Source organism: Callithrix jacchus, chromosome 15 (genome assembly GCF_049354715.1).
Source record: "Callithrix jacchus isolate 240 chromosome 15, calJac240_pri, whole genome shotgun sequence".
NCBI lineage: Eukaryota > Metazoa > Chordata > Mammalia > Primates > Cebidae > Callithrix > Callithrix jacchus.
This window is the reverse complement of record NC_133516.1, coordinates 27,371,143-27,392,214: the sequence shown is the minus strand read 5'-3', so window position 1 is coordinate 27,392,214 and position 21,072 is coordinate 27,371,143. Positions and strand designations below refer to the sequence as shown.

General features: G+C 41.0%; 3 protein-coding genes across 11 annotated transcripts in view; all 3 read right to left on the bottom strand.

Moving 5' to 3' along the window:
• The window catches only part of ZNF197 (zinc finger protein 197), a 56,290-nt gene extending 39,846 nt beyond the window's left edge, over positions 1 to 16,444 (bottom strand). For 7 of the 8 annotated variants that reach the window (XM_078350627.1, XM_078350628.1, XM_078350622.1 and 4 more), the window contains exons 1-3: positions 16,340 to 16,444; positions 15,953 to 16,009; positions 15,088 to 15,196 (exon numbers count right to left, since the gene is read on the bottom strand). The gene's annotated coding sequence lies outside the window, so the exon portion shown is untranslated. The remainder of the gene's footprint in view (positions 1 to 15,087; positions 15,197 to 15,952; positions 16,010 to 16,339) is intronic. The other variant, XM_078350632.1, reaches the window with a different exon arrangement.
• LOC100405057 (zinc finger protein with KRAB and SCAN domains 7) overlaps positions 1 to 21,072 on the bottom strand; it is a 61,055-nt gene that overhangs the window by 20,249 nt on the left and 19,734 nt on the right. Inside the window, exons 7-8 of one of the 2 annotated variants that reach the window (XM_035275033.3) lie at positions 15,088 to 15,196; positions 7,183 to 8,328 (exon numbers count right to left, since the gene is read on the bottom strand). In XM_035275033.3, coding sequence (XP_035130924.1) covers positions 15,111 to 15,196 — 86 coding nt within the window. In that variant the 3' untranslated portion in view covers positions 7,183 to 8,328; positions 15,088 to 15,110. Of the gene's footprint in view, positions 1 to 7,182; positions 8,329 to 15,087; positions 15,197 to 21,072 lie in introns of those variants that run through there. The other variant, XR_013527257.1, reaches the window with a different exon arrangement.
• Positions 7,096 to 16,444, bottom strand: ZNF660 (zinc finger protein 660). Its single transcript, XM_078350645.1, has 4 exons — positions 16,340 to 16,444; positions 15,953 to 16,009; positions 15,088 to 15,196; positions 7,096 to 8,328 (listed from the first exon to the last, which is right to left on the bottom strand). Exon 4 carries the CDS (start codon positions 8,149 to 8,151, stop codon positions 7,096 to 7,098), a length of 1,056 nt encoding a protein of 351 aa, XP_078206771.1. The 5' UTR covers positions 8,152 to 8,328; positions 15,088 to 15,196; positions 15,953 to 16,009; positions 16,340 to 16,444.

Genomic DNA, 21,072 nt, shown 5'->3' with positions numbered 1-21,072 from the left:
TACATTAATTTCCAAATGTACGATTTTAATTTGACTTCTATCCTAATTATATCATGTTCTATGGAGAGGGAATTGTGCTGCCCTGTTTGGATTCCTCTTCAGATTTTCTCCCCCTAACCACCTCACTAGAGGGGCAGGCCAAAAGCCTTCAAATGTCAGCCTTCTCTGGAAACTATCCTCAGCTTTAATCTACCTCACCCACTTAAAGCCCAGAACAAATCCCACAATCCTTCTTGCTGTCTTCCATTGCTGCTGGCTGACTTTTTTCTAATGCATACTTTCACTGAGGGTGTAGTCCTGTAAGTGTCTGGGCTTTTTGTGGAGAGCGCACTTCCAATTTTCCACCTCTTGCAAGCCCAAGGACTCAAATCCTCCTCTTGCATGGCTGATAAAATTCAAGTCCAGTGGATACCAAACCACCGAACTGCCTCTTGGCAACCAAAGACACCATCCACATACTTACCTTTCTAACTTCCATTGCATCTTCATTTTTCGCTCTGAGGATTTATTTCACTTTTTTGAAAATACTTTAAAAGGATATTTAAATTTTATTCAGCATTTCTGTGTGTTTGTAGCCAAAGGGTTTTATGATTACACAGCTTGCCATGTTGTTTTATCCACTTTTTTTTTTCTTGATACGGAGTCTCACTCTATCACCCAGGCTGGAGTGCAGCGGTGCAATCTCTGCTCACTGCAACCTCTGCCTCCTGAGTTCAAGTGATTCTCTTGTCTCAGCCTCCCAAGTAACCAGGATTACAGGCATGCACCACCAAACCCGGCTAATTTTTGTATTTTTTTTTTTTTAGTAAACAGGGTTTCACCATATTAGCCAGGCTGGTCTAGAACTCCTGACCTCAGGTGATCCACCTGCCTTGGCCTCCTAAAGTGCTGGGATTACAGGCATGAGCCACCATGACCAAACTATTCTACTTTTTAAAAACATGCTGAATTCTGTGGTTAAACTAACTGCAAATGTGACAGCATTTTCTTTCTGACTCAGTTAATTGATTGCTAATTTGTCATATGATTGTACAAACTTTGGTATAAGTCTCAATAATTTTATAATTTGTCACAAATCTTCTGTGGGAACAGTTGTCTGTTCTTCCAAGGGAAAATGGATAATCATTATAAAAACAGTCATGTAAAGAGTCAAGGGTCCTGGGCTGGACACAGTGGCTTATACCTGTAATCTCAGTACTTTGGGAGGCCAAGGTGGGAGGGTTGCTTGAGGCTAGGAGCTCAATATCAGTCTGGGCAAAGCAACATAGTGAGATTTCATCTCTACAAAACCAGAAAAAGAAAAAAATCTCAAGGCTCCTAATGGAAAATTTTCTCTGATCCCCATTGCAAAGTTTTGTTTTATATCAATTCCAAGGACCCACTGTAGATATGGCTGATTTGGTGGGTCTGGGAAATTTATCTGTAGGTATAGAATTATCCCTTGTGAATTCCAAACTTGGAGTCCACTAGCTTTAGCTTCAGAGACTGGCTACAGCCTTGTATGTCTATAATCCATAGAGTCAAACTGTGCCATCTGGATTTGAAATAATCAGAGGGAGGAGTGGGAACTAGTCAGGTCCTGCATCTATGCTGCACAGAAAGGAGTTTGCCATCTATTTTTTACCCTCTCAAGCCTATCTTCTGGAGCAGAAAGGGACCTCGGAGAACATGGCTGGTTTTTCATATAGCCATCTGAGGTTTGCATAGTACTAGGGGTACTATGTGGCCAGAGAGAGGGTATGGCACATAGCCCTCTCAAGAAATAACAGAAGGAAAATTTCTAATGGCTAGAGAGTACTTACTTACGTATTACTAGTGTGAAAATTACAAACTTTTTGTAGTGTCTGAATGAGAAACAAGCCAGAATCACTTCTTTATTCTAAAAACAGCCACGATGATGGTCAATATTAGGTGTCAACTTGACTGGATTCAGAGATGCCCAGATGGCTGGGGAAGCGCTGTTTCTGTGAGTGTCTGTGAGGGTGATGACAGAAGAGGATGACACTTGAGTCAGTGGACTGGGAGGGGAAGATTCACCCTCAATGTCAGTGGGCACCACTTAATCAGCTGCTAGCACAGCTAGAACAAAGCATGTTCAAGAAGAGGGATAAGAAGCTTGCAGAGTCTCCTGTCTCTCCCTTCCCATGCCAGACACTTTGTTTCCTCTCTTCCTGCCCTTGGACTTTCTAGGTTTTTCCATCTTTGGACTCTGGGACTTGCACCAGCAGCCTCCCAGGGAGTCTCGTGCCTCTGGCCTCTGACCAAAGCTGCACTATTAGCTTCCTTCATTTTGAGTCTTTCAGACTTGGACTGAGCCACACTACCAGCTTCTCCCTTTTGCCAGCTTGTAGATGGCCTATGGTAGGACTTTGCTTTGAGCCAAGTCTCCCTAGTAAAATCACTTATATATATGTATATGTATATGTACATATCTATGTATACATACATAGATATACATATATACATATACATATATATATAAGTGATTTTGTGTATATGTATATCTATGTATATATACATATATATTTATATATGTATACATATATGTGTGTGTGCATATATATATTTCCTATTTATTCTGTCCCTCTGAAGAAAGTACCCTGACTAGTATGGTTATTTAAAGAAAAGCAGATTGAACTATTTTTCCCACTCTGAACAAAGAAAGGAAGCAGAAAGAAAAAAATATGAGTGATTTTTATAAGAATAGTGATGTTTATTGAAGAAATTATCACTATTTCCTGTGAAAACAATTTCATGACTCCAGTTTTATAATATCAAAGGGGATTAAAGACAGTCTGGTGACTAAAAACAACCTGACAATATGGGGAACTTCTAAATTTTATATTGAATGGAAAAAAATCAGAAAAGGAAGTCTTGCTGAGGGTACAGAGCTGCAATAAAATTTAGTCTTGAGGGATTTAGATTCAACAGCTAAAATTACTACTGATTGCTCAGCTACTTAAAGCTGTTTATTTCAATTTTCTTCCAAGTAAGACCTAACACAGGACACACCATCTATAAAAAAGATTTCTAAGTCCAGGGAGACACTTTCCTTTCTAAGCAGAATTCTGTCTTACATATTGCCATCTAATAAAGGCTATATAAAATGAGATTTTCTTATTTTCCTCTCAACTGAAAAAAGCATATATGTTTTTATTCTACACAGGAGCAATTCTATATAACCAGGGTATCTGTGGCTAAAATTATTGCCTCTTTACATTCCTCAGGAATATTCAGGGTACTAAAACCCTAAGTGAATAAATGTGAGTAGATCAGAAAACAAATAACAAGAATGGGCAATACACAGTAGCTTAGTGATGTATATTTCAAAATCATTGAATTGGGTTTTTGTGGTTTTTTTTGTTTTGTTTTTTTCAGTTTTGTTTTTGAGACTGTCTTGCTCCATGGCCTAGGCTACTGTACAGAGTTGTGACCATAGCTCAGTTTAACAGTGAACTTCCGGGCTCAAGTGATTCTCCCACCTCAGCCTCCTGAGTACCTAGTACTACAGGTGTATGCAATCATGCCTGATTAGAGCTGAGTATTTGATAGAAAAGATAGAAGAAATCGCAGTACAGAGAGGTACATAGGTTGAGAGACACAAAAAGTAGCAACTGAGGAATGCCGAGTAAGCACTGTCCTTGGGGAACAGCCAGGTTTCCATTAGAATAAGAATGTGACATTCATTCAAGACCAGCCTGACCAACATGGTGATACCCCATCTCTACTAAAAATACAAAAAATTAGCCAGGCATGGTGGCAGGTGGCTGTAATCCCAGCTACTCAGGAGGCTGAGGCAGGAGAATCACTTGAACCCAGGAGGCGGAGGTTGCAGTGAGCCAAGATCACACCATTGCATTCCAGCCTGAGAGATAAGAGCAAAACTTCATCTCAAAAAAAAAAATAAAAAAAAGGCTGGGCGTGGTGGCTCACCCCCATAATCCCAGCACTTTGGGAGGCCGAGGCGGACAGATCACCTGAGGTCAGGAGTTCGAGACCAGCCTATCTCTAAAATACAAAATACAACTCTACTAAAAATACAAAAATTAGCTAGGTGTGGTGGCGGGCATCTGTAGTCCCAGCTACTCAGGAGGCTGAAGCAGGAGACTTGCTTGAACCCAGGAAGTGAAGGTTGCAATGAGCTGAGATCATGCCACGGCACTCCAGCATGGGTGACAGAGCAAGACTGTCTCAAAAAAAAAAAAAAAAGAAGAGACAGTTCCTGATTTCCAGAAGGTATAATGAAAGGGCTTGAAAGGATGTTAAGGGCTGCATGCCTAAACTCTGACTGAGGTAACAGTTGGTAGCCCTGGGAGACTCCTGAAGAAAGGTGGGTGATCAGTTCAAATTATAGCAGAATATTTATCTGAAAGGATGCAGGGACCTGTTGTCAAATGTTTACTCTTACAGCTCAAGGCAGGTATTAGCCTAGAAGATGGTGAGGGCATCCTCAAGGGACTATAATCCTCACTTGCTTGGGGCAAGAAATATAAAGCTCTGCTATATTCAGATCTCTGGGTATGAGATGGTATCACATCCTTCCTAGAAGATATATTCTTTGAAGATCACAAAGTCTTCTAAAACAAAAAAGAGTCTATCTAAAGAATGAGTTTTAGACACTATGACATGGTGATGAAAAAATGTTTTGGTCAGAGAATATCTGATCAGCAATATTGAAAGCATCAACAATTCCATTCAAGAATGATATATCAGGCTTATCCCATGAATGCTACAAATCTGCTCCAGGCCCTCCAAACCCTGTTTGGAATGAACATGCGAAGGATTATTACATCACAAATGATGTGCAAACCACTATCCTATCAAAATAGGCCAAAATCAGTCATTTTTTTTCACACAAATATACAATTTTCACCCTTCACTTCTTTCTAGTAACACTAAGAAAGAAATACATATGCCTTAAAACTAAATTACGAGGTACAGAGATAGGCCATAAACCTCATTCAGAGAACACTGATAGTATCTTCCCTATAAAACCATAGTTAACTAATTGTCAGATACAATAACCTTTCATTGTGGCAGCTACCCGGGAGAACCTCAACTGGTCTCCAGCTCACATACAGATCCACCATGGTGGGCAGAGGCACTTTGGTATAACGAAGAAAGCATGAATTTCAAAGTCAGATCTGAGCTCCAATACTGGCTCTGACAACTTACTAGCCAGTCACCCAACCTCACTGACACTCAACTTTCTTGTAATATATTATCAAAAATCATAACATATATTATCATATTATCAAAAATTCCCCAAACAATAATTCACTATGTGCATAAGACAGATGGCACTGGCCTTAGGGATTCACTGTATACACAGGGGAATGGCTGAGTTAAAAATGGAGAGATTCTAAGTGTTCTCAGATTAAGTTCTCATTTTAAGTGCTTAATTCTTAAGACTTTGAGCTAAGCACTTAAAATGTTGTAAATATTGGTGGAAGATGGGCTAAGACCTTCAAGGAGGGCTGGTCATAAAGAAAGGCAGAGGAAGATAGAAAACATCTGTTGTATTGATTGCTCAACACCCCTTGCTCCCTTCTTCAGGAAAAGATTTTTCTCAATGACAAAAGGAAGAAACCAGATGAGAAAGCCTCAGCTCTTTTTTCACTTCCTGAATTTGAAGGAGTTGTGTGAAGGTAAGATGCAGCTGTTGCCACTGTCTTGCCACCATGAGGTTATGAAAAATGAAAGCCAATATGCTGAAAATTACGGAGTTAAAACAGAAGTTTGATGAGGTGCTGAGTTACCAAACCAAACATGGCACTGCTTACCTCGAGATTTCCCCTTAAGCAATCAATCAATATTCTTAAGGTCTAGGCTGCTAGTACCTGATATTCTGTTCATTACATCTGAAAATATCCTAAGTACTACCTTACACAAAAATTGTCTTTAATCACTCTCCCTAAAGTGGATAGAAACGCTGCTTCAATGTCCTATACTTAAGATTTTATCATTGACCATGTGTCTGGCTTATCATGTATTACATGCATTACTCATTTAGTCCTCACAACAACCCTGTAAGGTAGGTAACTATTCCTTTTTTACACACAGGTCTAAGGCTCAGAGCAGTTAAGTGATTTGTCCAAAACTGACAAGATAGTACATGGCAGAACTGGGGTTAGAACATGGATCTCTCCAACCCCAAGTTTGTACTTTTAGCCATTAAGTTCTATCTACCTGTGAAGACAAGAGTCTCCCACTAGTTTCATATTAATTGGTGACTGTATCTAAAGTTTTTGAGTCTACAATTGTTTCCATTTCATTTTTTTTCTGGTTGTCTAGACATATATTGAAAAGATGAAGCCTAGGTAGTTCTCCTTCATCTTTAGATCCTTCCACAACTGTGGGAAAGGAGGGTTCAGTGAATTTTTGCTGTGTTCTTGTAACCTAACAGTGTTATTACATATTTTGTTGACAACTCTAAAGTCAGCTTGCCTTAAAATTAAAAAAGACAAAGAATCGGTGCTTATGATTTTACTAAACAGGAAACATGCTCTAAAAGGAAGTGACTCCCTCGTGGTTCCACTGCTGCTAAATGCCAGTGTCAGAGTGCAATCCCAAGACTTCAGGCTCTATACACTATCTGCCTTTCATAACACTGATGAGTGAAAATGGGCATGTCTTCATTGCATCTTAAAAATACTGTACTTTTTTTCTTGAATATAAAATTAGTATATTCTCATGTAGAAAATCTAGAAAGCATAGAAAAGTATGCAGCAGAAAATAGAAATCACCTAAAATCCTATGACCCAGAGATGATTACTGTTAACATCTTGGTTTACTTCCTTCCCATTTTTTCCTGTGCATAAATATTTTCTAAAATTTTGGATTGTATGTTGTTGTTTTCTTTTCTTTTATCTTCCATCTTATCCAAATCATTTCCCCATGGCATTAAATCATCTTTAAAAATATTTACAAAGGCTGCAGAACCATCATATGGATATCCCATCATTCAGTTCAACCCTGTAATGTTGAAAATCTAGTTTTCTTCTTTCAGTCATATATGATGCTGGCATGAACATCCCTTTCCTTAATCTTTGTCTACTTCTAATCATTTTCCCTGTATGATTCTTAGAAGTAGAGTTAAGGTTTATAATTTTTAGAAAAGCAGCAGTCAGCCCTACTATGCACAATATTTGTTATTTGTGAGGTTTCTTTCTCCTCATTATGTTTTCTCTGGTGTTGAATAAGCTGTGAGCTATACCGATAGGCTTTCCCACACTCACTACATTTATAGGGTTTCTCCTTAGTGTGAGTTCTCAAATGTAGAATAACTTGAGAAGTCTGCCTGAAGGTTTTCCCACATTCGTTACATTTGTAGGGTTTCTCTCCAGTGTGAACTCTCTGATGATCAACAAGGTTTCGATTAGAAGTAAAAGCCTTCCCACACTCATCACATTTGTAAGGTTTCTCTCTACGATGAAGTCTCTGGTGTTCATTAAGGGTCTTCCTTAAGATGAAAGCTTTTCCACACTCATCACATTCATAAGCCTTCTCCCCAGTGTGAATTCTCTGATGGTCCATAATCTTTGTATTTGAACCACATGTTTTCCCACATTCCTTACACTTGTAAACCTTCTTTCCTCTGTGCATTCGTTGATGTTGAGTAAGGTTTGAACTACGGCTAAAGGCTTTCCCACACTCAATACAAGTGTAGGGCTTCTCTCCAGTGTGAACTCTGTGATGTGATATAAGGCCTGAACTCCGACTAAAGGCTTTCCCACACTCTTTACATTCATAAGTTTTCTCCCCACTGTGGATTCCCTGGTGCCGAATAAGATGTGACTTTCCACTGAAAGATTTCCCACATTCACTGCATGTATAGGGCTTCAGTCCAGTGTGGATTCTCCGATGAACAACAAGGTTAGAGCTATGGCTGAAGGCTTTTCCACACTCCTTACACTTATAGGGTTTCTCTCCTGTGTGGATTCGCTCGTGTACCGTGAGGTTTGCACTCTGACTAAAGGCTTTCCCACACTCAGTACATACATACTGTCTCTTTTCAGCCTGAACTCTCTCGTTCATTGCAGGGTCACAGCATTGACTACTGTCTTTTTCAGATTCTTGGTTACTCCCTTCTGTGAGCACTTTATTGTCTTTAACTGTCTTATGTTTGAAATTTCTTGTCTTTCCCTTCATTTTCTCCTGCTTGGAACATACCAGTGTCCTCTCTAGTTTTCTCTTTCCCTTCAGAGGAGCCTTCTAAATTTTGACTTTGGCAACGTCTCTATGGAATTCTCTTGAAAGTATATATGATTCTGATTTTTCAGGAATGAAGCTTTGGAATTAACACCTCCTCAGTCCCAGTTTCACCATCTGACAGGAGAAACAGAAATTGCACATGTCACCTATTCTCTGTACTAGAGGAAAGAGAACTATCCAAGGATAAGATGTGGAGACATATGGAATGGTTAAATGTTCACAGGCAGGGGAACTGATCAAAAAGATGAAAAAAAATGAACTTAAACTTAGAGGCCAATGTAAAGGCTTTGGAAAGCCAGGGGCTGAGGGGAGCCCAATAGGTCCAGCATCAGAATAAGCAATGAATTGTATAAAATCCAGGTACTAGATCCCAGTCTATATCCTTGCATGTAAGCCCTATCTTGTTAAGTGGTAACACAATTCTTCCAATATCACCTCATAGCCTAGTCAGTCACATCATAGCCTACTTTACAGGGGCCAGCCTGTAGCTGGATCCAGTTTTATATGCAAGTTTACTCTGTCTGCTTTTCACCATGCTGTCATTCTGACAGACTGAGACTACTTACTGGGTGAATCTGAGAGGCTAAATTGGGAAAGAAGGTTAGTTAAACCATGGCAGATTAAACTCTGATAGGATCTTGCATGGCATAAAGTATTTCAGGATGGCAAAAGCATCAGAGTAGGGACAGCATAACCAAGAGGTGCCAATACATGAAACCAAACATCAGCATAAGCAGGAATTTCCCAACTGGTTTGACATGAAACTCTGGACACATAGGTAACCAGAGCAGACCTTAGAAGGAGTTGGGCTGTAAAAGGAAACAAAAAGATAACTACATGATACTGACACATGACTAATTTTCCTTTTACTATGCTCCTTTATGGACTTGTCCATATGTGTATTGCCAGACAATTAAATATATGGTAGATATTACTTTGTATCCTATTTCTTGGAGTTCATTTCATTTACTTATTTTTTAGTGGATAAAAAAGTATATATATTTATGGCATACATGTTTTGATAAGTGTTTACACATGGAACAAGTAAATCAAGCTAATTAACATATCTATTGTCTCACATACTTAATATTTTTTCATAGTAAGAACATTTAAAAATTCTATTGGCCATTTTCTTGAACTCCCGACCTCAGGTGATCTGGCTGCCTTGACCTCCAAAGTGCTTGGATTACAGGCATATTGGCCATAATACCAACAAACATGTTGATATTAACTATAATTACCATGTTATGCAATAGATTTCCTCAACTTATTCCTCCTATCTAACAGAAATTTTGTGTCCTTTGACCAACAAACATCTCCCTAATTCCTGCCTCACTTATTTATTTATATGAGATGAGTCTTGCTCTGTCACCCAAGCTAGAGTGCAGTGGTGCAATCTCAGCTACTACAACCTCTGCCTCCCTGACTCAACCTCCTGAGTAACTGGGATTACAGGCATCTGCCACCAGGCCTGGCTAATTTTTGTATTTTTTAAGCACAGATGGGTTTTGCCATGTTGGCCAGGCTGGTCTTGAACTCCTGACCTCGGGTGATGTGCCTGCCTTGGTCTCCCAAAGTTCTGGGATTACAGGTGTGAGCCACCATGCCCAGCCTCCACTTAATTTTTTATGCATGTTTTTCCACATTGCTATTTAACCTTCATATAAGCACTGAATTTCTTATAATTTACCTACCATTTCACTAGTGTTAGATACTTCTGTTGTTCCTTGAGGTTAACTACTATCAATAATCTCCTTATACACACAAAATTTTCTTCCTATTAAAATATAATCTTAGGACAAAAGTTCCACAAATGAGTTAATTGGGTCAGAAGGAGTGAAACTATTGTGCAGTGTTTCTTGCTGCTATTCAAAAAATTTTGATGGGCTGAGCACATGTTTAGCACATGTTTGTAATCCCAGCACTTTGGAAGGCTGAGGTGGGAAAATCGCTTGAGCCCAAAAGTTTGAGACCAGCCAGGGTAAGACAGGGAGACTATATCTCTACAAAAATTTTAAAATTAGCTAGGCATGGTGGTGCGCACCTGTAGTCCCAGCTACTCAGGAGGCTGAAGTCGGAGGATTGCTTGAGCCCAGGAGGTCTAGGCTGCAGTGAGCCCTGATTATGCTGCTGCACTCCAGCCTGGGTGATAGGGCAAGACTTTGTCTTAAAAAAAAAATAAAAAAAGTTTGACCGATTTTTGTCCCATAGCCTTCTGATAAATGGAGCCACTTTCTGGAGAAGGGACCTAGCAAATCATGGTACTTGAGACTAGCACAAAGATAACTGCACATATTCAAGTTCACATCTCGGAAGTGTGGGTGGCCACTGACTCCATACACAGGCACATGCACACAAACTCATGCCCAAGATATGAAGGGTAGGAAGAGACAATGGTGAGGCAGGGTGGATTCTTAGCAGGATCCTGGGCTCACTCATATCCAGCTGCTGCTACCTCTCCTAATCATATAGGATGGAAGCAGGTGGAGAAAACAGTGCAAAGCCAGGGGACTGCAGTGCAGAGCAGGAGAGCAAGTGAACTCACCTCCAGAGTTCTGTGAGAAAGTTGATAGTTTTTTCTGAATTTCTTTTCAATTTCTAATCTTCTCTGCAACTTCTCTTTTATTCATATATTTCTTAAACTCATAACTAATGAGCACTCTATTCTGTATACATCCCTATTATGGGTCTAATACAGGGAAAATTTAAAGAAGCATTGTTATGGACTGAATGTTTGTGCCCACCTAACATTTGTATGTTGAAGCTCTAACCCGCAACGTGACTGTATTTGGAGATGGGGCCTCTAAGGAGGTAATTAAGGTTAAATGAGGTCATGAGGGTGGGCCCTGATCCAAAAGAATTAGTGTCCTCATAAAAAGAGACACAAGAAAGCTCTCTCAAATGCTTTCCCTCTCTCCACACACATACACACAAAGGCCATGAGAATACATAGCAAAAAGATGGCTGGCTCCAAACCAGGATGAGAGCCCCCTACCAGAAACTGAAATGGCCAGGCACATGGATCTCAGACGTCTAGGCTCCAGAACCATGACAAAATAAGTTTTTGATGTTTGAGCCACTCAGTTTATGGAATTTTGTTATGGTAACCCAAGCAGACTAATAAAGCATGAAATATTATACTTCCCTATAAAGAGCTTACAAGGGAGTAGTAGAATTCAAATTTACAATTTACCCAAGCAGGAGATGCAGGGGACTAGGGGACAGAGGGAGCAATTACCAGGGTATGGAATGATGAAGAAAAGCATTTTTTTTTTCAGTATCTCCAGTAATGGCTATAAGCAAGAGAAAAGCATTTTAAAAAGGCAGAATTTTGGCTGAGCCCAGATAATAAGCAGTGTTTTCTAAAAAAGAAAAAAAAAGGCACAGGGTTGGTATGCATGAAAAATAAATAGAAGATCATAATATTATATAAGCTTCAAGTACACAGGGATTTTGTCCATCCTGCTTACCCTGTATTCCTAATACTGTAACAGTCCCAGGCACATGGTAAACACTCATTTTTTGTTGTTGAATGAACAAATGAAGAAAGAATCAAGCTGCCTCAAGTGATTCCAACCAGAATACTGAAATTACAAGATGAAAAATATGAATATAAACTGATGGTCAAAGGGAAACCATTTCTAAAGAGAGGAGTGAAATCTATCCTTAATTTTCTTTCTCCATTCTATATTCTTTTTTCTACCTTGCTATTCTCCACTCTTATTTTCCCTCTTTTTCTCACTTAGCAATATAGTTTTTCAAGCATTGCCATGCACTTCCCCTAGGTCCTCTCCTACCACCTCCCAGAACATGCACGTTTCTCTCAGCTTAATGAAATGGAAAACAGAGGAGAGGGGCAGCTGGGATAATCCATGGGGAGTAAATTGAGGGAAACAGAAAGTAAAGAATCCAAGAGATGTCAAGTGGGGCAATCAAAAATCCTGGTTTTCCCAGCTTAGTGCTAGGTTAAGCCTACTATCCCAGCGTCACATTTAATAGTGGCCCCCTTAACTCACAAAAGTATCCCAGTTTGGACAATAAATTTTGCATTACTCTACCCAAAAGCGAAATGAGGAAAAGAACTCTTTAGGAGTATTAGCCCAGATAGATTAGAGGAGATTAAAAAGAAAAGAGGAAGGGAAATGAATTAGGATACAATATAGGAATGCAGTATAGGTGAACACTGGAGGGCCTGGCATGTTGTAGGTACCCAATAAATGTTTGTTGAATGAATGAACAAATAAATAAGATAGCAAGACCCTAATCTGAGACGAGAGAACAGAGAATGATGAAGTCTTGCTATTTTCCGGAACGCATCCACATGTATAATGCACACATCCATATATCCTTTGAAAATAGAGGATGGACTGAAGGAAACAATTCAAGGTCATCAGATCCATGTATGAATACCAAGTGTGGTAGTGAAACTAAGCAAGATGGAGACAGGCAGAAACATTTTAGACAAGGGGAAGAAGAATGTATCACAAAGGCAAATTTAAGAATGATAAAACAGAAAGGATAGAGGGAGTCATGAAAATGTATAAGCTTACTGAGGGCTGGGCACAGTGGCTCACTTCTATAATCACAGCACTTTGGTAGGCTGAGGTGGGAGGACTGCCTGAGCCCACATGTTTGATCAGCCCGGGCAAAAAAATGTTTAAAAAGTGAGCCAGGTGTGGCGGCACATGCCTGTGGTCCCAGCTGCTTGGTAGGGTGAGGAAGGTCGAGGCTGCAGAGAGCCATGATCATGCCACCACACTCCAGCCTGGGAGACAGAACTTGTCTCAAAATAAAGAAATAAATTTTAAAAATAAAAAACACATAAGCTTACTGAGAGAGAGATTTGGGTTAGAAGAGTGGTATCACTTAGATGTGCCCTCCAAATCTCAAGATGAAATGTAATCTTCGATGTTGGAGGTGGGCTTGTTGGGAGGTGACTGGGTCATGGGGGTGGATTTCTCATGAATGGCTTATTGTATCACCATCCTCTTGGTTCTCTGTCCTTGTGACAGTGAGTAAGTTCTCAGATCATGTTGTTTAAAAGTGTGTGGTATCTCCTCTCTTGCTCTCGTTCCTGCTCTCACCATGTTCTGCCTCCTCCCACTTCACCTTCCACCATGAATAAAAGCTTCCTGAGGCCTACCCAGAAACTGAACAGACACTGGCACCGTGCTTCCAGTACAACCTGCAGAACCATAAGCCAATTTAAACTCTTTACAATTTACCCAGTTGCAGGCATTTCTGTATAGCAACACAAGAATGGCCTAACACAAAAGGGCAGGTAGGGAGAAAGAGAAATGCACAGTGATCACTGTGAGAAAGCCCAGGGTGGTGATAGAGGAGCTGAGGAGGAAGCAGGACCAAACAGGAGATCAAAGAGGGCCAAATGAGGAGAGTTTGGTAAAAAAGAAACCTATTTGCTGCCCTCTACCTGACTGGATGGCAAATTCCCTCAGAAATCCTGTTAGAATTTCCAGGTTCTAAAGAAGTAGGGTCTTGGCTGGAGAAGTTTGGTGGAAAACAAGAGGCCATGGGCCAGTAAGACACTAAGGGAATCTAGGAAACTGTACACAAAAGCAAAATCTCAGACAGCCAGTGAATGCATGAGGACCAATAGGCCTTGCAGATCTCTAAGTCACAAATCTCTGAGACTGGTAGGTATGTGTTCTATTCCTAGGACCACCATCCATTTCAGGCTGTAAAAAATCCACAAAATGTAGAGTCTTATTCCGAGAGAGAGGGAGGGGGAGGGAAAGAGAAGGAGAGGAGAAGCAGGGAGGAAGGGAGGGAGGAAAGAGAGGCTTTACTTGGAGGCTGTCTTCCTTTAATTCACTAGCATCACCTGCCTGTGCCTCTGAGCAATGGTTACACAGTCCTTGGTTACTGATTAGGTGCAGTGGAGTAAGGAATAAGAAGAAATACATGAAAATAAATTCAAGGGATGGATAAGTGAAATGTAAACATTGAAAGAAAACAAAGAATTAGAAGAAAATATCAAGGGACTAGTTGATCTCAGGGAAAGGTCTAAGCCTCAACTATAAAACAAAGGCTAACACCATATGAAAAAGCTCATATATCTGACACATAAAAATTTCTGTATTTCCAAAAACACCACAACAAATCTATAATATAGACTTTGCCTTATACTAGAATTGCTTGAGTGTATGTCTGTGTCCCTCTTCACACGTATGCATTAAGCTCTACGCCCTCGGAGAGCAGAGCCCATGAGATTTGCCTGTGGATACCACACAGTGTCTGAGCAAAGAGGGCTCAGTCGGTGTTGTTTGATTTGAAATGGTAAATTAAATAAGTTTAAGATTCTAACACCTGGAGTGCACATACAGATGCTGAGGGTCAAATCCTCACATCATTACCACCATCCCTTCTCTACAAGTTTGTCCTTTTTGTACTTCATATTGTCTGGGAAACACCATAATGGTGAATTTGCATTCTTGGCAATTCTGTCTCAACAGAGCCACCCCAGGGACTAAATTCCCTAAGAGACTGACCTGGTCCCACTATTCAGAGACTCTCAGTATGTCAGAGTTGGAAGAAACCTTCCAGTCTTCCCAGTCTTATATCCAAATGTACAGATGGAAAACTTGGAACTTAGAGGAGAGCTGGGACTCAAATCCAAGTCCCATGACACCCAATTTTGAGTTCTATTACATCACCCGTATTCCCATCTCAAACAAAGCTCTACTCCTCAAGGTCCAGAGGCCCCCTACCCACTTCAGTGCTTTTCTCCTATTTGATAAATAACCACTGAGAAAAGCTCCCTTTTAACCCTGGTGCTCACAAGCAGGATTCCTGTGCCCAGATTAACTTCACAATCTAGGCCTCACCTGCCCAGGAGAGAACGGAGTGACTCACCCATGTTCCTGTGCACAGCAGCCTCAATCCAAAGGATCTGCCCAGCACAGCTCTTGCCTGATCTCCTCCTTGGGTTCAGTGAAGAAGTTCCTAAGAGGGTCTGGAGTCACTGTAAACAGATATAAATGACTGAGTTCTCTGAGACCTGAATCCCAAGTGGACACTCAGGGCAGTGTCCCACCTTTGGGTAACTTCCCTTCCTATAGAACTGTGGGCAATAAGAAGGATCATTTCCAGTGTAAAGATGAGGGGATGAAGCTCCCAGGGACTGAACAACTTGCCCAAGCTCCTATGGCTAGTGAGTGATGAAGTCTTCTATGTCTACAGGGAATCCTCATTCCATCACACCACAGCCTCCCCTTTTCATCCACTCCATTGATAACTAAAAGCTTCCGTATTCTCCTCTAATGGCAAAATGCAATGCAATGGAGAACTTCTTTGCAATCCAGCATTCCACAGAAAGTCTGCACAAGGGGGATGAGAGGAAAAACTGCTGGGTCAAGTGTCTTCAGGGAGACAGAAAGAAAGAAAACTTTAAAGGACCATTAGAAAAAGAATTTCTTTTTCTGTTTACCCATTTCTTAGGGTTAATAAGCCTCAAATATGTTTTGTGTTTCCCCCTCCAGATCCTCAGGCTCTGCTTCTAACCCTTCAAGCTTGTTCCATTTCTCCCCTACCAGAATTTAATTCTGCCCTGTACACAACCGTAACCCCAGAACCTAGCACACTACTGGGTTGGTGTTCAATAAATATTTGTTGAACGAATGAATCAGTAACCTTAGGCGAGACTCCGCCCTCCTCTCTGGGCCCCAGGTTCCTCACTGGTACGGGGAGGGATACTGGATTGGAGATCTGAGTCACATACCCAGGGGCTGTGGAGTCCTCTGAGAGCCTGGTCGCTATTACCCGGACGGTCCGCTGCCTAGGAGTGGGGAAGACCCAGTGCTGTCACTACGGCCGGTCTGATCCGAGCGAGCAGCTACGAGGAGTCGGAGACCAGACCCAAGACAAAGGGGCAGCAATAACGAGAGAAGAGGGAGGCCCGCAACGACCCCTTGGCTGCCGCGTCCATGTCAGCAGCGGGCAGCCGCAGAGGATCCCTGGCCTCCCGGCCTGCGTCTCCCACACGCTCCCAGAACCCGGCCCAAACCCCCACGCCAGGCTGTGGAGCACCCCTCATCGAAAGCGCCAGACCCACATCCTGAACAAAGCGCAAAAGGAACTGCGTCAGCGACTCCCAGCTAACTCCCACCTGCCCCTCCTGCCCTTCTAGGCTGCGTGAGGTTTTCACATCTCTGTGCCCGCGGGCCGGAGTCCCCTCGCCCCTCGGAAGCCCCTCGCAGTCCGCCGGCGCTCTGGCCCCGCCTCCCTCCCGGGCTTTGCCCTATCATTGGATGGGAGGGCTTGGCGAGTTCAGCCAATGTCAGGAGGGCGCTGGAAGAGGTGGAAGGTGGGCGGGGGGCTTGGTTAGGGCGGAAAGTGACCTAGCCTCTGGATGGCCAGGCTGCCAGCCTCAGGCTGAGACTCCCTGAAGTTATACCCCCAGCTCCGGTTGCTGAGCAGAGATCATCTTTCCTTCCACAGATCTGCGTCTTCCAGCCTCAAAGCCAGGATCAGCTATGGTTTATTAGCAGCATATGAAGAGACGTTTTGGGTGCCTACTCTTAACTGTTCCAGGCCCTGCCAATACAGTAGTGAAGAAAATGAACTGTCTGCCCCATTGGGTTTACATTCAAGTCAAGGGAGACAATGATAAATATGCAGAACGTAGTAGTAAAGGGAGAGAGGGAGATGGTGGTGGGATTATTTTACAGATGACAGGGCGGGCAGAGACAGGAAGTGGGCAATTGAACTATGTGGCTATCTAGGGGAAGAGTATTCCCATAGGTAGCAAAGGAGCAAAATTCTTTAATCAGGAGTGGGGTGGAGAGGGTGCATATTTAGGACCTTGTAGACTATGGTAAGGGCTTTGGATTTGCTCTGCATAACAGATGGAGGGCTTGGGGACAGAGGAATGACATGATCTAACTTTTTTTTTTCCCTTGCCACATATTCAAAGACTTGTTAGCTATGAGACATGAAAGAAGCCAAGAAACCTGTTCCTATAAATTCTGTGAATTCTTTGCTGTCTGTCCTTAGCCATTCTAACATAAACCTTGCATGAGTTTTGCTCTGTGACTTATATTTTTAGTTCGCATTGGCTGTCCTGTTGAGAACGGTCTGAAGGTGGGTAAGAGTAGAAGCAGAGAGATTAAGAGGCCATTACAATATTCCAGATGAGGAATGATAGTGGCTTGGACAGGCTTAAAAGTGATGGAGGTAGTGAGAAATGGTTCTGCATATATTTTGAAGGCATGGCCTGCATGATTTACTGAATTGAATGTTGGTTACTGGTGACTCCATGGTTATTGATCTGAGCAACTAGCATAGGATGGTCTTTTAGAAATGGAGTGGCTTGAAAGGAACAGGTTTAGGAAGAGGGATTAATAGTTTTGTTTTGGATCTGTTAAGTTAAAGATGTCAATTAGACATCAAAGAGGAAATGCCAAACAGGCAGTTGGAATAGGAGCCTGGAGTTCTGGAGTTCAGCTAAAGATGTAAATTTGGAAGTTTTCAGAACAGGATGAGACAATCTAGGGAATAATCTATCTTAGAAGGGGTCTGAGAATCAAGCTTTTGAAGTACTTCATCAATTGACAAATACTCGATATTTAATATTGTTGAATACTTAAATTATACCAGGAGATTTCCTCTCCATTGGCTCATGTAGGTGGCACAACTCTGCTACATTTTATAGAGATTGAAAAAGAGATTTGGACATAAGTCCTCCACAAGTTGACACCCTCAGTTGATGTAGGACGTAGAACTCAGGACACTCTGTTGAAGAGCACAAGACTATTGCCACCACATCAGGAAACACTTAAGAAGAATATTCATGTACATTAGTGCAGCTGTGATCTTCAACTTACTTAGTCTAAGCCTTTCACCGACACTTTCATTTGGGTAGGTGGGGTCATTCATTCTGACCCATATCTGGTCCCAGGCAGAAATGATTGCTCCTTAATATTCTAGTCCAGTCATTCTCAAATTTTAGAGGACATAAGAATCATTTGAATGTATGTTAAAAATGGATTCTAGCCTACCTTTATCCAGCTTCTATTGCCCTCATCCACAAGCATACTTTTTCCTACAAAAATCTATTCATGTCACTGCTCAGAAATCAGGGTGTTTTTTTGTGTCACAATTGCCTAAATACTCAGCAATTTCAATATTTATTACGACATCTATCTGCCAAAGAAATTCTCACTCATTTGGGTAAATGAAATCAACATCTATTTGGTCGGGTCATTTTAAGTTTGTGGACTGGGCCATCTGATGGGGAAAAACATTGTAATTTTAGTCTGTTGACAATTCTTAACCAGGTATCATTTCATGAATACCCATAGGCCAGAAAGGTGGGCCATCATACATTGCTCTCCTATTGTGTTTTCAGGTAAAGCACTCATATGCCTTAAAAGGGAGTCCGCATCTCACCCTACTTGACATTCACCTGGGTAAAGAGACCCTGTGCATATATTAGTGGTGGACTGTTGTGGTTTGGTGAATAATAAATCTAAAATGTTCTATCCTGGATCAAGTACTTCCACCACTAGGTACTTCTGGAGCCAGCTGTAATCATAGCACCTTCCCTGTACCCAGCTGTGGCAAGTTCTACTGGTCCCCATCAGGGCAGAACATGACCTGATGTTAGGGATAGGGGATTTACTTTCCTTTTTTTTTTTTTATAGTGCCATGTGGGTATTCACAATTTACAAATTCATACTCTGTCCCTAATCCCTAGAAGTTTTCAGGAATCCATGTCAACACCTTGACAGAAACTGTCTCCCAACATGGGACAGTACTCAATAACTTGTTAACATCCACCATCTCTTGATCTTTCCTACTGGATTTAGCAACTGAATGACCAGGCTGGAGTTTATGACGAGGGTGTGGCTGTGGAATATTTTCTTTGCATGTTTAAGAGATAAGTGAATAAATATACCACTCCTAGCACCTTTACCATGTTTGACCACCTAAACTGTCTCCTGGGTTTGAATTGTTTGACTAAAAAAATATTAAATTGGAAGTTCTATAACGCTGTTTACTGCTACCTCTTTTTGTGGATTCCCTCATGTACCAGAAACTATGTGTTATATAACAGAAAATTTTTCTACTTCAGGAATATTTTTCAGAAATATGTTTAAAACATAGAAGTTCATGATGAATGATTCCTTGACCTCCAAAAACCAAAAAGCTCTCTAACCCATGTGATTTATCTGATGTCAAACAAAGTCTCTGGTGTATGATGTTTGCTACAACTGAATGGTTTTTCACATATCTTAAGAATAGTTTGCTAGGGCGGGGTATGGTGGCTCATACCTGTAATCCCAGCACTTTGGGAGGCCTAAGGAGGATTGCTTGAAGCCAGAGGTTCAAGTCTATTCTAGGCAACATAGTAAGACCCCTGTCTCTATAAAAAAAATGTTAAAGTTAGCCAGGTGTGGTGACATGTGCCTGTAGTCCTAACTACTCAGGAGGCTGGGGTGCAAAGAGCCTTTGAACCTAGGAGGTTGAGGTTGCAGTAAGCCGTGATCACACCATAGCACTCCAGTCTGAGTGACAGAATGAGACCTGTCACTTAAAAAAAAAAGATTTTGTTTCCAATGTGGAGTAATGACTTGTTACTGAAGGGTTTTCCACATTCAGTTTTTCACAACCAAGCTATTTCCAATGAGGCAGAGAACTTGGAAGGAGGCTCCACTGGATAACTAGCCTGGAGGCTGAGCCAAAAAGAAAGGTAGATTTAAAAGCTGGCCCTGAGTGAAGAATTTTCAACCAGTTCAGCAAAATATGAAGCTGCTTCCCTACTGCTGAAGTACATAGTTATATAAATTTACAATTAACCTTCTAGCTTCAGAGCTAAAGAGACAGTTTTAACAGCACCTACTTGGAATATAAAGGGATACAAGGAAAATCCATTTTCCCTATTTACAGACAAATTAAGGACTGGAAAGCCCTCATCATTTACTAATGAGGAAAATAACAAATGTATTTGAAGGCAATGCAAAGCCTCAGAAACGTGAGGCAGTAAAAGAACATATGAAAAAAATTCAAGAAAAATGAAATTTAAAAAGGGAAACAAAATACACTACCTTTGGTAGTCCTGAAAGGAAAATAAAAAATGGAAAGGAAATCAAAATGTAAAACATTATACAGCTGACCCTCTGTATTCATGGGTTCTGCATCCACATATTCCAAGGATATGGAAGGCTGAGTGTAAGGGAGCATCTGAGGGCTTTGGTATCTGAGGGGGGCATCCTGGAACCAATTCCCTGTGGATACTGAGGAATGACTATATATGGAAAAGGAGGTCTAACTACATATACAAAACAGAGGAAAATAATCGTACAGAATACTACGTATAACTTTATGCCAATGTTTGACAGAATAGTAAATACAATTTCCAGATACGTATTAGAAAAATTTACACAGAAGTAGAAAACCTTTAGGCCATAACCATTGAAAAAAACTGAAAGTATGCTAAAATAAGTCCCTACACCTTGCCACATACAAACACCAGGCAAAAATTTATCTATCTATCTAAATGTGTCATTTCTAGCTAGCCTTCGAGGAATAACTGCTGTATTACACACTCTTCCAGAATAATAAAAGAAAAAAATTCCAAATTCATTTTGCACAGCCAGCAAAATGTGGCAAACTGAATCTACTTCTGAACTTAAAAAACAACAAATAGATTTATCCCAGGAATACAACAAAATTTCAATTATTTGAGAACTTTTTGATTTTTTATAACTTGATAGAACTTAGCAACCATTACTAAAAAAACTTTAATATTTACTATAGTGTATAATATGTGTCAAGCACTGTTTTAAGTAGTGCATATTGACTAATTTAATCCTTGTGACCCTAGGAAGTAGCTCCACT

Bases quoted from the DNA above. Each gene is read 5' to 3' on its own strand.
- ZNF660 (XM_078350645.1), bottom strand. From the start codon at position 8,151: ATGAAGGGAAAGACAAGAAATTTCAAACATAAGACAGTTAAAGACAAT.